At 40.7% G+C, this 17,676-nt stretch overlaps 1 protein-coding gene across 1 annotated transcript; it reads right to left on the bottom strand.

Moving 5' to 3' along the window:
* Window positions 1-4,497: 4,497 nt before the first annotated feature.
* Window positions 4,498-6,303, bottom strand: LOC308404911 (uncharacterized protein). Its single transcript, XM_080895201.1, has 2 exons — window positions 5,523-6,303; window positions 4,498-5,080 (listed from the first exon to the last, which is right to left on the bottom strand). The coding sequence occupies exons 1-2, from the start codon at window positions 6,186-6,188 to the stop codon at window positions 4,961-4,963; spliced, it is 786 nt and encodes a 261-aa protein (XP_080751327.1). The 5' UTR covers window positions 6,189-6,303; the 3' UTR covers window positions 4,498-4,960.
* Window positions 6,304-17,676: the final 11,373 nt, after the last annotated feature.

Below are 17,676 nucleotides of genomic sequence, written 5' to 3'. Positions count from 1 at the left end.
AACACAAACTGTATTTTAAAGAATATACATTAAGAAACAGATTATATTTGATTTAGATTTATATTTTAAATGTGACAGAATGCTTATTTTACAGCAGCAAAATTACTGTATCTCTACAGTTACATGTACAGAGTGGAGAGTCACACACGCATTTTTTTTTTTTTTTACTTTGTTGAGGAGTACTTGGTGAAGGCTAGTTCATTTAGGTTCAGCAGCTAACAAGATGGTGAATCGGTCAGGATACAGGAAGGAGGACAAGAGGCTTTCACTTTGCTGGATTGTCAGCGCCAGCTGTTTTATTGCCACCTATATGCTCAGTGTTGTCAGCAGTTTCCAGTCATGAACTTAACACTCTGAGCACCAACGTGAAGGATGGCAACTAGGAACACAGCTTACATGATGAGGTAAAACAGAACTAACATGGAAAAACAATCTCCCCTCCTGGAGTAGCAGCGCTGTACCCCAAACTTATGCCAATGTCATTTCCCACAACTCCACCCCACACAATATTGCAGAACATAGACATAAAATCTCAGAGCCTTTTATACATATTTATTATTTATTTTTGTATTCTTTTTAATGTATTATTATAGCACTAGGAATAAATAATAAGGGGAGGTTCCTTTATCAGCACTGTCCCACATAGCAAAATTGGTAAGGCCCAGATCTGGCCCACACAATGTGCTTACACGTGGCCCACATACCGCAAAGAATGACAGCCCTTTGGTGGCCCAGATCTGATTCGCCAGAGGTCGCCCACACATGGGCCAGCACAAGGCCAGTAGTAGACACGCTGGTGATCCTGTGCTGGCCCATGTGTGGGCCACCAAAGGGCCGTCATTCCCTGCAGTATGTGGGCCATGTGTAAGTTTTGTGTCAGCCTAATGTGTACCATAATCAAGCCACATAATAAAAACATGTGCATAATAGTGCAAAAGTAACATGACAAAACTCTGGCCAGATTCTTGTATACCGCTTTCCTACTCTCCCGGATTACTCAAAGTACTCCGTACAACATGCCACGTTCACCAATCACACACTTTCTCTAAACCGAGTGCTTCCTAACTACATTCATAAACATTCACACTTGACATGCAGACTGTAGGAATCAGTCTGCTTGTCACCTTCCGATCAGTAGGTGACCTGTTCTACCTCCTGATCTACAGCCAACCAGTGGTAAACATGAGTAAAACCTCACTAGGTTTTGGATAAAGTGTACACTCACAAACCTGTCAAACCTGCATTTGAAACGTTGGCTACCATGGCAGTATAGTATTGCAACATGGCATTTGGGTCTTCTAACTAAAATAGGAAAATAGGAACATAAATAGTGAATCATTGCCAGACCTGGCCCACATCTGGTTGACATACACTCAGCCATGACACCAGTCAGTCAGAAGTGCCAGCTTGATGCCAGATCTGGGCAAGACCTGTTTTCTATGAGCCTGGGCCACACACACACCAAACCACAATCGAGCCAGATATGGCATGCCATCGCATAAACAGTGCCATCTACGGCAGGCTTGGCCCATATCTGGATGATATACCACTTATCATTCCAGAAGTCAGCCAGCAGTGCCAGCTTGATACCAGATCCGCGCCAGACCTGCTTGCTATATGAGATGATGCAAACTTGTGCCTACAGTATACAGTTTTCTAAAGAAGGTCTAAAATGTCACTGAGTGTGCGTGCATATGTTTTATGTATATAGATTTATTTTACTTATTACTCATGATTTAACACAGTCCAGACATTCCTCGTATGTCATGGCTGTGTGCAGGTAGGCAGGAAGAGAGGACCCAAAATGCAGGACTCACGGAGGCAAACGTAACTCAAAATCCTCAGCTTTATTACTGGAAAGCAACTAAACAAAAAAAAACTAAACTAAACTGAGAATACACAACAAACTAAACATGCAGGCAGGCTGGCAAAAGGAACACAGTGAAATTTGGAAAAGGAGGAAAAGAGGAAAAAACAGAGCTTATATACACAGGGGAGTAATCATGGAACAGGAAACACGAGGAAGACACAGCTGGGAGAGATTAAGGCTTACGAGACAGAGGGGATGTAAAACTGAACACACTGACATCAGACAGGAACCTTCAAAGTAAAACAGGGAACAAGAAACAATTTACAAAGACGCAGACTGACACTGAACTAAATCTAGAATAATAATCAAAATAGCACAACTAAAGAACCAGAACATAAATCATGATACAGAAATATACCAAAATACAAGAAACTGAAAAAGCTGGGTCAAAATGACCCAGAACCGTGACAGTGTAAGGATGTTTCTATAACATTTTCTATCCTTATTTTATTACGGATGAGGTGCAAGAGTTTTTAAATGTGGGTAATTAAATAATAAATTCATGCAATACCAAATTCTGTGTTGTGGATCAGCACCATGATGGAAACTTGTGGCCATAATATATACAGTATTCTGAAGAAGGTCTAAAATGTCACTGTGTGTGCATGTGTGTGTTTTATGTATATGCATTTTTTAAATTATTACTCATGATATAACATTGTCCAGACATGGCTGGTAAGGACATGAGGAGCAAACAGTGGGAGCTGTGTGAGGCTACTAAAGGCAGTGGATCCCTCAGCAGCTGGCTGCCGGCGGAGCTCCCGGGCACGTCACTGCAACCCCCCCTGGCTTCTGCTCCGCGGCTGCTGAGTGAGCCCTCATCTGGGACTCTCCTCAGCTCTTTCTGGGATAGTGGCGCGAATGCCCCTCTGTTGGTCTTCCTTGGTCTCTTGTGTTCTGAGGGCCTCTGGATGTCTGGAGTTTTGATCTCCTCCATACCTGCTTCATGCCCTGGTGGACGGGGCTGTGGCCCCCCCACACCCTCTAGCAGATCATTACATGAAGGAACCTTTTAAAAACAAGCGCGTTCATGCTCACAGGTGTACACTCTCTTGGCTGCTACCTCAAAGCACATGGTGCGCTGTCGATCTTGTGTACTGCACAATAACATTTAATATTTAGTATCTACTGTTATCTACTGCTAGCTAGTTTATTGTAATGGTGTTGTATTTATTATGTTGGTCTTTTTTTGTTTGTTTTCTCTTCTGTTTTGTTTTTTCTCCATACAGGTGATCCAGGTGTTTTGTTTGCTTTTCTTTCTTTCTTCCCCCCTTTCTCACCGTCTCTTCTCCCCTCAATTTTTTTTCTCTCCCTCTCTTTCTTTCATTCTTTCTCCCTTTCTCCATGTCTGTCCCATCTGTAACAACCGAAAATAAAATAAAATAAATACATAATTATAATAAAGGTCAATCAAATGGACCAATATGGCGAGGCCATGATGATCCACTTGGTAAAGTAAATCCGCTTAGCGTCTTTCTTGGCCTTAAGACAACAATTCTGATGGCTAAAGATCCAAACAGGACAGGCAGAAAAAAAAAAGCAGCTGGATTACAAAGAACACAGATAACATTAACACGCGTACCAGTTGTTGGAGAGGTATTCCAGTATAAAAAAAATAATGATAAGCACAACTGGAATGTTTTGTTTCTATAACATTTTTCTGTCATCATATTATTATAGATTAAGTGCAAGAGTTGTTAAGTGTGGATAATTACATAATAGTTTATTGCAATAGCAAGTTGTGCCTTGTTCTCAGATGTGCAGCAAGTTGAGAGTGAAAGATAAAATGAGGAAATAGAAGGGGAAGAGAGGCAAAGAATGATTCACAGGCAGAGCCGAGTTTATTTCTCACAGTTTTTTGTTGCCTTATGGTTCCAAGCGCTGTTACCAATCTTTGCATCAGAATCAGAATCTGAATCAGAATCAGAAAGGGTTTTATTGCCAAATGTTGAGCGGGTTTACAACATTAGGAAATTGCTGCGGTGCTTCAGTGCAAACATACTGTTATAAATTAAGCTTAAATAGACATGAAAATAAAAATGAGAATAAGAATTAAAAGTGCTAAGTAGATAGATAGATAGATATATATGACATGAGTGCAGGTGGTGATCAGTGCCAAACATGGAATGATGCAGTGAACACAGCGTAGGGTCATGTGTTAGTGGTGGGAACAGTCGTACGTTTATTGTTCATGTGTTCAACAGCAGAGGGGAAGAAACTGTTCTTATGGCGAGAGGTTCTGGTGCGAATGGACCGGAGCCTCCTGCCTGAGGGGAGCAGGTCAAACAGACTGTGTCCAGGGTGAGAAGGGTATATATACATTTTGTTATATATAATTGTCATGACATTTATGCCGATGATGAATGGATGTAAACTCCTGACTCCACATGTAGAGGTCAAAGGTCTATCTCATCCTGGTTGTTGCTCTCTTTTTCATTAAAGATGTTTCTGTCTGTGTATAGGACTCCACTAAGTAGGGGATTGAGTCACTATTTCTCATTCAGTCTCCTGCTCAGTCACACTTGGTGGCACCTGGAACCTTTAAAAGGTTTAAAAGGTCTTTTGGAGGCCTGAAGACTCTTTTGTCCTCAACACAATGATAATAAATTTAACTACTCAACGCAGACTGTTGCATTCATTAACTATAAGCTTCAGCTTCTTACAGATCTATGAAGAAATCAAAAAAATTGATTATTAGCTGTTGCTATAACCAAGCTATACCTTCTTTCTCAGGGCAGACCTTCAACTGTACCAAGTGAAGAGCTGCCAAGAAGAAGAAGACACAAATAAATAAGTCAAAAGTCAGAAAGAAATCTCTGTATGTGTGTATTTTATCTTTACACTGTAAGTTAGCAGTGTGCAGATATCTGCTGTTTATTTTGCCATGAAGACTTTCATTACACAGTGAAATAAAGGTTTGGACTTTGGTACTAAAAGCAATGCACTACAAAAAGCTATTTCTATTCATTTTTATAGGCAGTATAACATCAGAAGGCTTGGCAGGGCAATTTTTAGAGATGTGCTTTTCTCCTGATTATAAATGATTGGTCATTTAGTGGACTGTTTCGGACACTGTCTCCTCTGCTTTCTTCATGCATGTACACCCTTGGTCTTCTCTCTCCAGCCCCAAAAGAACTTGAGAGTAAAAACAATCACAGATGTCACAGCTGCTGTTATGATGATTGTGATCCATATCCAGTGGTAGGACTCCTGCAGACGGCAAGAAAACATGAAACTCGGTGTTAGTCAGTGCAGTTTGTTTAAACTTTAAATGCCTTTCAGTTTACAGCAAATCAAAGATCACACAGTTTACAGCAAAACATCAAGATGAAATGTTCATGTGCAATCTGTGATCTGACTAGAAAAAAAGGGGTTAATCCCAGTTTAAGCCACAAAATCACCTGTAGGTGCCTGTTATCTTGTTAAATTCCTGAATGACATAGTTAAAACCTGAACTGTGAGTCTTTGCTGCCAGGACAGAGATCAGTGTTGTTGTAATCGATGCTGTCACAGCAGAGTCACCCTGACACAGTATGGTAAAGTTATTCACACTCAGAAAGTCATCAAGGCATCAAATGCAGATGTTGTATTTAAAGCGTTTCTGCTGTAAATCAATCGGTTTGCAAGATAGAGCAGGGTGTGGTGAACTTACCGGTGGTTTGCGCACTCGCAGGCGGACAGCAGAGCGGTGTTTCTCGGCCTTCTCTATGTCGCAGTAATAAACTCCTCCGTCTTGTTGCTGAGCTCCCTTTATGGTGAGAGACAGGTCTGCCCGTCGGTCCCAGTCAGATGGTATCGATACCCGGCTTCTGTTAAAGTCATCCCCGTATGTGATTTCCCCTGTCCGACCATTCAGCTCCAGCAGTACTTCCCCGTTTCTCCTCCAGCGCGCAGACTTCACCGACTGGCCCGCTGTGACGGAGCGACACGGGAGGATGGCATCCCCACCCTCGGATACAGCAACTTCAGAGGGCACAAATACCTCCAGCTTGTAAGCTTCCAAGTGTTTCCTGTTGCAGGTAAACTCATAATGTCCGTTGTCATTGAAGTTAGCATTTGTTAAGATTAACGAATCGCGTCCTACGACCACGCGGTCAGTGTAATCTCGTCCTGGCTTCCAGTAACCATTTAGAGATGCGATGAGCTGAGTGCTGGCATCATCCAGCCGCTGATACAGTGTGCCCTCTCCCTTCCTGCACTCCTCTGAGAGCGGAAACTCGACATCTGCCCCCACAGTGGTTTGGATCAGTGCTCCCAACCCCTCACAGATAAAAGGAAGAAAGAACACAAACACTGATGAAAGGCTCATCCTGACCATCTGACAGTGAAGTGTTTCCGTTATCAACCTTCTTCTGCGTTATCGCGAAGCTCCGTTAGGTTTAGAAACTGAGAGAAAGGCTTGCTACATGCGCATGAACTGATGTGATGTCAGGGTCCGCCCAACCGGCATACACCAGCATTGTAAATGGCGCTAGCCTAAATAGATTTCTGCCCCGTGTAACTGAAGCTGGCAATAAGACGTAACTACATGTACAAGGTGCTGAAATCCAATAAACATATTCTGATCATCACTTTCTGTTCAGTGATGCTATAAACACTGTAGACAATACTAGTACTACTACTGCTACTACTACTACTACTAATAATAATAATAATAATAATAATAATAATAATAATCGTAATAGTTTGTTATCATTAATTTACGTGGGAAAAATTACGGTGAGCCAACTTTTAAAATGTGTTGGCCAGACTTGACTGGAGGAGCCTGCAGTGCGAGACTTCCGATGCTCTATTGGGGTTTTACAGTACTATGAGGTCATTGATACGACTGGGTCTGATTAATCAAGAACGTTTAACACCCCATCAGAGCAAAAAAAAAAAAAAAAGGGGGGTCATGTGACTTCTGCTAATGTGTTGGTGACTGAGGCTCAGGAGGTCAGCAGATTGTCTACTAATCGGAAAGCAGTAGCGGTTTTTGATATGGGCGATGGCCCAGGGTGGCATCCAGGTGGGGGCGCATTACGAGCAAAAAAAAAGTTGGTCGCACACATGCTGCCCGACATCATGCCAGCGAATTGTGGGGATGGAATAGGCACCGGTCGGTTTTGCGAGGAGTAAGGGCGTCTCCGTGTGCGAGGTGCGCCTGCTGCTTGCGGCACAGGGAGGACAGGGCGGGCACCAGGGGGAGGCTGGGTGGCTGAAGCAGCATCTTATAACTAGCTCGTAAAATAAATAAAAAAAACCCACCAGAAATTATGATAAAGACTTATAATTTGCACTTAATGTGTCCTTGCATTGTATGTTTTTCTAAATTCTTTATGCGTGAGCGGCTCGAGAGCCCTCGGTGCGCCTGCTTGCTGCTGAAGTCAAAGTAAACTTTATTGTCATCTCCGCTACAGTCCAGTATATAGAGAGACGAGACGACGAGGCTCCAGTTACAGCAGTGCAAGTAAACATTAAATATAAGAAGAGTAAGAAAATAAATATACACTTTATGACTAGAGGTAAAGGGATTAAGAACAATTAATAATTTACAGTTTGATGATTTAAAGTCTCACACACAACCCGTCGACAGGGGAGGGGCCCTGCTGCTTCCAAATAGAGCACATTTCATTCATAATGTTGTAAATCCAAGCTCATTGTGTATTCATGATTTGAATCCTGGGTTGTGCGAAATCCCAGAAACACACCTTAGACAAAGTGAATCTGTGAACTAAGGTGTAGGTCTATTAGGTTATGTTGTGGTGATCATCGGGTTGGGGGATGGGTGTTCATACTGGAGTGTAAAACTAAAACCAATGGAAGATGGACAAGAAAAGTTCAAAGTCATCAGGTGCTCAGTTTAGAAAAAAGAGAAAAGAAGAGGAGGAGAAACGAGCAAAAGATACAGGTAAGAAGATGTGTCGTTGGATAATGGCAGGTCATCCTGAAACAATCAGAATCAGAATACTTTATTAATCCCTAAGGAAATAATGTGGGTTACAGTTGCTCCAAAAAGAAATGGTAAAAATAGCAACAGTAACAGATTCAACTCCAAACAATACATTATGTTACAGATTTTAATATTAATGAGTCATTGTCAATTGTTGATTTGTTCTGTTCTCATTGTATGACGAATTATGATGGCTGTTTGGTAGCTGTTTGCATACTATGCATACTCTCTCTAACTTCATATGTGTGTGTTTCTCTGGAGAAATTCAGTATGGTTCCGACAACTCCAAACAATACATTATTATGGCCACAGGCAGGAGTGTTGAGAAGTAATTATTTGAAGTGCCTCAATAATGCTATGCTTTTTATTAATAAGTGCTGTAAAGTTATATAGTGTAGTATTAAGTGGACACAGCCCTGAAAAATAAAGGCATTAGACTACGTGTCCTTGGGGGGTAGAATGCTGTAGACTCTCACTCACACTTGTCTGGGAAAAAGTACATAACACGGGACCATTTTCTAGTGGAAAGTTACTGGATCACTGTTGTTTAGACTAGAATAAGAGAGCTGGTAATAAAACTGTTAAGCGTGCGTCACCATTTTGAGATCCGCGGCACTGTGTCATGCAGGACGCATCTCCCTTCTAGAAGTAAATTTGTGATAGAATAAAGTGTGAAATGGCCTATGAACAGTGTGTCTTCCATCGGATGCCTCTGAGGAATCAAAAGAACTCGGTGAAGTGTTGATATTTAACAAATGACTTCCTGCGTCGGTCAGTGTTGCTTTTTGGTAATCTCAGTCTCTCACTGAACGTGCTCCTGTGCAACACGGGAAAGCCCCTGACAGAAAGTGAGCCTTGAGCGAACAAACAACCTTTATTTGTCACATACACAATCATACAGAGTACAACATGTAGTGAAATGAAATGAACAGGAGAAGCGAGGAGAAAATAAGAACTCCCCTCAGACTGAGCTCCAACAGGGAAATCAGTCTGAGAACAGAAAAAAAACACCTCAGCACATAGCACATGAATCGTCACATCTCACAACATAGCGTTTGGAGGGGGGGAGTGAAGGTCTGTAACAGTGTACACGCGTGTGTGAATTCCATGTTTAGTCGAGAGAAAGTGTCCCTTCAGCTGGTTAGGCAAAAGTCAATCTTTGGTGAATGCAGGTGGCCTGGAAGGAAGATTGTCACAACAACAGTCTTGTTATCTAAGCGAGAATTGTTATTCCTGTCAGCTTTGGCCGCGAGCATCCAGCTGGCGCCAGGGCAGCTGCATGAGACGAAGATGGTAGTTGTTTTGGTTAGTGCAAACAAACTGCATCCAATTTTAACATTGATCTAATGTCCATCACTGGTCATCAGGTCTCTCAATTCCCAATTGCTGTGAGCAGTTGGGTTGAGAGAAGAAAGACAATAAAAGACGTGCTGTGGAAGAGAGCCAGAGATCAATAGCAAGTATGATTCAATGCAGAGAGGTCTGTTAACACATAGTGAGTGAGAAAAGTGACTGAAGAAGAAATACCCAATGCATCATGGGAATCCCTCAGCAATGATCTTAGCAATCTGAGGCCCCACATCAGGTCAAAGCTGTACTGATCTGTTGTTCTCACTGCTTGTTTTCTATGCTTTGGTCCAAAGCTGAGCTCAGCTCTAAGCTGGTTCACATGTCTGTGCTCCCTCTCTGTGCTGTATTCAGCTGACACGATGATGCTGCTCATCTTCATCTTCAGCTATGTAGTTGGAGAGGCAGCAGAGGTGGAGGCTGAGGATGGTGTGGCTCATCAGGTGTGTTTGGCTGCTATAAGAAACAGACATGTATCTCATTCTTGTAGTCTTCAAGGCACCAGTATGAACATTTTCTGTCCAGTTTAAACATGAAAGCAGTTTGTGTTTTATACAGCAGGACGTGTCCCAGAAACGATGTGGGCTTCATAGATAATTGGCAAACCTTCTGGATGAAACCCGGTCTTGTTAGGAGAGACGGCATCCATCCCACTTTGGATGGAGCAGCTCTCATTTCTAGAAATATGGACAAATTTATTAAACCCCCCAAAATATGACTATCCAGAGTTGGGACCAGGAAGCAGAGTTGCAGTCTTACATGCCTCACTGCAGCTTCTCTCCTCCTGCTACCCCCCCCCCCCCAAAAACCCATCTCCATAGAGACTGTGTCATCTCCCAAAAGGACAAAAAACAAACTAAAAACCAGCAACAAACAACTTAAACATAAACAATTACAAAGAAAGAACAATACAGTATCCACATCTGAACCAAAGAGTAAAACAGTGAAATGTGGATTATTAAATATTAGGTCTCTCTCCTCCAAGTCTCTGTTAGTACATGACTTAATAATTGATCAACAAATTGATTTACTCTGCCTTACAGAAACCTGGTTGCAGCAGGATGATTATGTTAGTTTAAATGAATCAACACCCCCGAGTCATTCTAACTACCAGAAATCTCGAAGCACAGGCCAAGGGGGCGGTGTGGCAGCAATTTTTCACACCAGCCTATTAATTAATGAAAGACCAAGACATACTTTTAATTCATTTGAAAGCCTGATGCTTAACATTGTCCACCCCAGCTGTGAAACTCAGAAACCAGTCTTACTTGTTATCATCTATCGTCCACCTGGGCCTTACACAGAGTTTCTGTCTGATTTCTCAGACTTTATATCTAATTTAGTTCTGAGCTCAGATAAAATAATTATTGTGGGTGATTTTAACATCCATGTAGATGCTAAAAATGACAGCCTCAACATGGCATTTAATCTGTTATTAGACTCAATTGGCTTCTCTCAAAATGTAAAAGAACCCACCCACCACTTTAATCACACTCTAGATCTTGTTTTACAGTTTTTCTCAGTCGCTTTGGTGCGTTTCTCAGATCAGAATTGAAATTCTCATAACTATTAGTTCAACCTCCACAACACTCAGTCATTTGTGCACATCATAGTAGCAATTTCTCCTCTCTCTGAACAAACTGCAAATGATTTTGGACATGAATCAGTTGCTTCCATACATTTCCCTGCTGCTTTCTGACATTTCCATTTGCTTATGTCATGTCAGTCAAAAGTAATCATACCTATGGATGCTGAATAGTCGTTCCCAATAAAACTAATAGTCATACATCCATTGCTTGAGTCATCACACACAAAATTGTTGAACTAGTTATCACATGCCAAATATTGGCCATCTGTCAAGCAAATCCTATACCTTTCTGTATCATTGTTCCTGGAAATTGAACAATTGATCTCGGGTGAATTACAGCTGTCACTCATGAGGAGGCGTGTGAAAGTTTAGTTGTAACCAATGACAAACAACTTGTTCACTGTCAATTATGGATGAATCCTGTGAATCCCCAATTGGCAAGCATATATAAACTGCGCAGGAGCTAGTGTGTACCATTTCTACACTTCTGTGACACAAAATGGAAGGTCAGCACCGTGGAAGAGGGGTGAGGATGCGGGGAGGAAGGGGAAGGGGAAGAGGGAGAAGAGGCAGATATAGGCGGATTCCTAATGAAATAAGGGCTACAATTGTGGACCATGTTGTCAATCACGGCCTCACCATGGAGGAGGCTGGTCGAAGGGTGCAACCCAATATTGGAAGAACTACTGTCAGTTCAATCATTCAAACATTCCGTAGGGAAAACAGGTATGCAAACAGTAATACACTGTACTGTACTGTGCCATCTCAGACACATCACATGTTACTGTACTGTATTTGCAATTTCACAAGAAGTTCACTCTGCACCACATAGGATTGTAAGACAACCTTGCGGAGGCGGAAGAGGGCCCCTTTTTACCCCACAGCAAGAAGAAGCCATTTGTGCAATGGTCATTGCAAACAATGCAATAAAGCTGAGAGACATACAAAGCGCTGTCATAGAGAATTACACGGTATTTGGCAATATTGAATCTGTTCCAATTTCAACAATTGACAGAGTACTCAAGAAAAATGAAATCCACATGAGAAAATGGCCCTGCTAGCAGCCATGGATGCAGCATGTGATGACATCACAGCAGGGTCCTGCAGAGGATGGATTCGCCACTCCAGGAGATACTTTCCTCGCTGCATTGCGAGGGATAACATCTGTTGTGATGTAGATGAAAATATGTGGCCAGACAGACAGGAACGTCTGGATGTGCCAGAATGATTTACTGTACTGTTACATGTGCTGTTTATTGTTCACATTAGTGCACAGCTCTACCAAATGGGTGATTTTATGTTTACATGTATTCTACAGTGCACAAGTGACTGTAGCATATTTTTCTTTTGCACAATTCTGTAGGATTACAAACACTTCTACACAATGGAAATGTGAAACGTACGTATTCAGTGTCTCAGTTACTCCCAAGACTCCCATAACATCTACAGTGACTTTACTGCACATTTCAGATGGCTGTACAGGTAGGCCATAGTGCTGTCGTCAGCATTTTCAGGTGTCACCAATTGTTTTTGAAATGGGAAACACTGAAATTATAAACTGTCATAGTGGAAACATGACAATGCCATTTGACTATCTTGTTCATAAAGATGGTGTCAAGACTTTTCATTTTGATGGCACTGACAGTTTCATTGACATGGATACTTGCTTTTGAGGTATGGATAATCAATTCTGTGCATGTGACGTGCTTTTGCAGGCTATCCACTAGGTTTTGCAGTTTGCACTAATTGTTTTGGGAAATGCACTAACTGCTGTGCAAATGTTAATGGTGTTCTGAGAAACGCACCAAAGCGACTGAGAAAAACTGTAACATATGGCATAGAAACTGAACATTTAACAGTGTTTCCTGAAAACCCTCTCCTGTCTGATCATTTCCTGATAACATTTACATTTACAATAATTGATTACACAGCGGTGGAGAGTAGACTTTATCAGAGTAGATGTCTTTCTGAAAGTGCTGTAACTAAGTTTAAGAATATAATCCACCCACTGTTATCATCTTCAATGCCCTGTACCAACACAGAGCAGAGCAGCTATCTGAACGCTACCCCAACAGAGGTCGATTATCTTGTTAATAATAATTTTACCTCCTCACTACGTACGACTCTGGATACTGTAGCTCCTGTGAAAACTAAGGTCTCAGATCAGAAGTACCTGACTCCGTGGTATAATTCTCAAACACGTACCCTAAAGCAAATGACTCGTAATCTGGAGAGGAAATGGCGTGTCACAAATTTAGAGGATCATCATTTAGCCTGGAGAAATAGTTTGCTGCTTTATAAGAAAGCCCTCCGCAAAGCCAGAACATCTTAATATTCATCACTGATTGAAGAAAATAAGAACAACCCCAGGTTTCTCTTCAGCACTGTAGCCAGGCTGACAAAAAGTCAGAGCTCTTTTGAGCCAACCATCCCTTTAACGTTAACTAGTAATGACTTCATGAACTTCTTCACAAATAAAATTTTTATCATTAGAGAAAAAATTACCAATAATCATCCCACAGATGTAATATTATCTACAGCTACTCTTAGTACCATTGATGTTAAGTTAGACTCTTCTTCTCCATTTGATCTTTCTGAGTTAACTTCAATAATTACTTCCTCCAAACCATCAACGTGTCTTTTAGACCCCATTCCTACAAAACTGCTCAAAGAAGTCCTGCCATTAATTAATTCTTCGATCTTAAATATGATCAACCTATCTCTAATGACCGGCTATGTACCACAGGCCTTCAAGCTGGCTGTAGTTAAACCTTTACTCAAAAAGCCATCTCTAGACCCAGCAGTCTTAGCTAATTATAGGCCAATCTCCAACCTTCCTTTCATATCAAAAATACTTGAAAGAGTAGTTGTCAAACAGCTAACAGATCATCTGCAGAGGAATGGTTTATTTGAAGAGTTTCAGTCAGGTTTCAGAGCTCATCACAGCACAGAAACAGCTTTAGTAAAGGTTACAAATGATCTTCTTATGGCCTCTGACAGTGGACTCATCTCTGTGCTTGTCCTGCTAGACCTCAGTGCAGCGTTCGATACTGTTGACCATAATATCCTATTAGAGCGATTAGAACATGCTGTAGGTATTACAGGTACTGCACTGCAGTGGTTTGTATCATATCTATCTAATAGACTCCAATTTGTGCATGTAAATGGAGAGTCCTCTTCACACACTGAGGTTAATTATGGAGTTCCACAGGGTTCAGTGCTAGGACCAATTCTGTTTACATTATACATTAATTATACATTATACTGTGTTGTGTTGTTTGTTACGTTGTGATGTGTCATATCGTGTCGTGTTGTGTTATATGTAGTGCCGACGTAGGACAGTTTTTCCAATTTCATTGTACTACTGTACTATGTATGACTGTGCAATGACAATAAAGAGTTATCTTATCTTATCTTACATGCTTCCCTTAGGCAGCATCATTAGAAGACATAGCATACATTTTCACTGCTATGCTGATGACACCCAGCTCTATCTGTCCATGAAGCCAGATAACACACACCAATTAGTTAAACTGCAGGAATGTCTTAAAGACATAAAGACCTGGATGGCCGCTAACTTACTGCTTCTTAATTCAGATAAAACTGAGGTTATTGTACTCGGCCCTGAAAATCTTAGAAATATGGTATCTAACCAGATTCTTACTCTGGATGGCATTACCTTGGCCTCCAACAACGCTGTGAGGAACCTTGGAGTCATTTTTGACCAGGACATGTCCTTCAATGCACATGTTAAACAAATATGTAAGACTGCGTTCTTCCATTTGCGCAACATCTCTAAAATTAGAAATATCCTGTCTCAGAGTGACACTGAAAAACTAGTTCATGCATTTATTACTTCCAGGCTGGACTACTGTAATTCATTATTATCAGGATGTCCTAAAAACTCCCTGAAAAGCCTTCAGCTAATCCAAAATGCTGCAGCAAGAGTCCTGACAGGGACTAGAAAGAGAGAGCAGATTTCTCCTGTTTTGGCTTCCCTTCATTGGCTTCCTGTTAAATCCAGAATTGAATTCAAAATCCTGCTCCTCACATACAAGGTCTTCAATAATCAGGCCCCATCTTATCTTAATGACCTTGTAGTACCATATCACCCTATTAGAGCGCTTCGCTCTCGCTCTGCAGGCCTACTTGTTGTTCTTAGAGTATTTAAAAGTAGAATGGGAGGGAGAGCCTTCAGTTTTCAGGCCCCTCTTCTGTGGAACCAGCTTCCAGTTTGGATTCAGGAGACAGACACTATCTCTACTTTTAAGATTAGGCTTAAAACTTTCCTTTTTGCTAAAGCATATAGTTAGGGCTGGACCAGGTGACCCTGGATCCTGCCTTAGTTATGCTGCAATAGGTGTAGGCTGCTGGGGGATTTCCATGATGCATTGAGTTTTTCCTTTCCAGTCACCTTTCTCACTCACTATGTATTAACAGACCTCTCTGCATTGAATCATATCTGTTATTAACCTCTGTCTCTCCTCCATTGCATGTCTTTTATTGTCTACCTTCTCTCACCCCAACCGGTCGCAGCAGATGGCTCCGCCCCTCCCTGAGCCTGGTTCTGCTGGAGGTTTCTTCCAGTTAAAAGGGAGTTTTTCCTTCCCACTGTCGCCAAAGTGCTTGCTCATAGGGGGTCATATGATTGTTGGGTTTTTCTCTGTATCTATGAAGCACCTTGAGGCGACTTTTGTTGTGATTTGGCGCTATATAAATAAAATTGAATTGAATTGACAAACAGAGGAAATACACAATAGCAACTCTGCTCAAGCTCTGTCTTGTGGTCACATTGCCACACTGTGTTGACTCAAATACTTATAAAAGGAAACAAGGACTCATGTTTTCTCATTGTTGAAGGTCTGTATGTTTAAGTCAGCAATGATTTTTATGCTCCATGCCCAAAATTCAAAAGGAAGGTTTACAAGATGGTGAGAGCTGCTGCGATGTTTGGTTTGGACACTGTGACATATAGAAAAAAACAGAAGGAATAGCTGAAGGTGCAGAGTTTAAAATGTTGTCATTTCTTGTGGAAGGCCACAGTGGAGAACCACAGATGGAGTGAAGGAGGACATGCAAAGGGTTGGTGTGGCAGAGAAGCATGCTGGGATAGAGCGAGATGGAGATTATCCGCAGTGGTGACCTTAAACGGGAAGAATGAAGAAGAAGAAGAAGGTTGGGGACATTTCTAACACATTTTATTCAGGAAGAAGGGGGGCAGATATTTTCAGAAACTGATCAAAGGAATCCTGACTAGGAAGACATGAGTAGATTATTGTATTAACATTGATATCAGCAATAAAGAAACCTGATACTTAAACAATGCATTTGCCTGAGTTTTTCTTTTTTGTTTTTAATTAAAAGGAACGTGGCAACATTATAAGATTTCCCTGCATGGTTTGAGCTAGTTTGTTAAGGAGTGCTCGTGTCCGAGCAGTGACCACATGTAACTGCCTTTTTAAGATGTATTTATTTTTCTCTCAGCTTTGATTTAGTGTTTACACTCTGGAGTTACTCAAGGCTGTATCAGTGACATGAACAGTTAACAGTAACATCTGTGCAACGTGTAGCTCAGCAACAGTTTATTTGTTTTTTATCTTTGTCTTCTGTCTCTTCAGTCTCACACTGATGTAAGTGATGTAAACATCAGGACTGTGCTGCTGGTGCTGAGACATTATACATGAAGGAACTTTGCAGTAAAGACAAACAGAACAAAGGAAATTAGGGGTGATTTCACTTTTAAATAATAAAAAATAAGTAAATTCAAATATGAAATATTTGTTCTCTGGTTGGCTCTTTATTGCAAACTTGTTTTAACAGGGGAAGAAAATTCTGGGCAGCAGAAATTAGTAAACGTTAAAATAAGGAAATGAACTGTTGAGAGTATTTTATTAAATTGTTTATTAGGTTCGTTCACTGAAGTCAGTGCTGGGCCATTTTCCCTTGTAATGTTAAGTTCATGCTTCCAGTTTACATCTGAAATTCATTTTTAAACTCCTCTTCAAAAATGTGGCACAAAATACTGATTCCGTGAAATCCTAAAACACTGAAAGTTGCTTTACATTATTAATTTAATGAATATTATTATTATTATTATTATTATTATTATTATTATTATTATTATTATTATTAATAATAATAATAATAATAATAATAATAATAATAATAATAATAATAATAATAGCTCTTGTGGTTTGTCATTATGTTCACCGAAAACACTTATTATTATTATTATTATTATTATTATTAAATGTTGGTGTGATTTAATTTTCATGTGTAACCTTCGTGTGGACAGAGGCTCTGTGATAGAGCAGCTAAACAGCTCCTGATAATGTAAAGAGAAGGACAGCATTTAGACTGAAGGGAGCAAAGAAGACACTGGAGCAACCAAAGAGTTTATTTGGAGACAGAATAAGTAGAAATACAAAGGCAGATGGATAAAATGCTAAAGTCATGCTAACGTGGATAAACTGAATATTTGAGAAAGGAAAACCTAAAGATTAAATGAACAGAATAACACCTGGATCTCTTTAGACGCTGAACGACTCTTTCCTTGGGGCTCAGAGTTTCTCTGTCTGTATCGATGCTGGAATGTTACCTTGTTTGACCACTTGACTGCTTTTCTGTTGGACTGTATCACACAGAAGGGAGATAAATGCACCAGTGGCCCGAGTGTGTCCACCCTCCTCTCTCTCCTTCACCCCAACATTAGTATTGGAAACCAGCGTTAGCTCAGAGTAGATTAGATTTTAGTATAGTGCAATTAATTTGGCTATATGATTATTTGATTCAGCTTTTGCTTTGCACCTGCTAAATTACTTAAATAAAATATATTGCATTTAAAAATTATAAACTGTGAACATTATTTTTTAACCCTTTCTGAAACACTACAGATGTATAAAAGTTTACATACATATAAATAGCTCTTACACTTTTCTC

Source organism: Rhamphochromis sp. 'chilingali' (assembly GCF_963969265.1).
Source record: "Rhamphochromis sp. 'chilingali' genome assembly, chromosome: 1".
Lineage (NCBI taxonomy): Eukaryota > Metazoa > Chordata > Actinopteri > Cichliformes > Cichlidae > Rhamphochromis > Rhamphochromis sp. 'chilingali'.
This window is presented reverse-complemented; position numbering and strand designations above follow the sequence as displayed.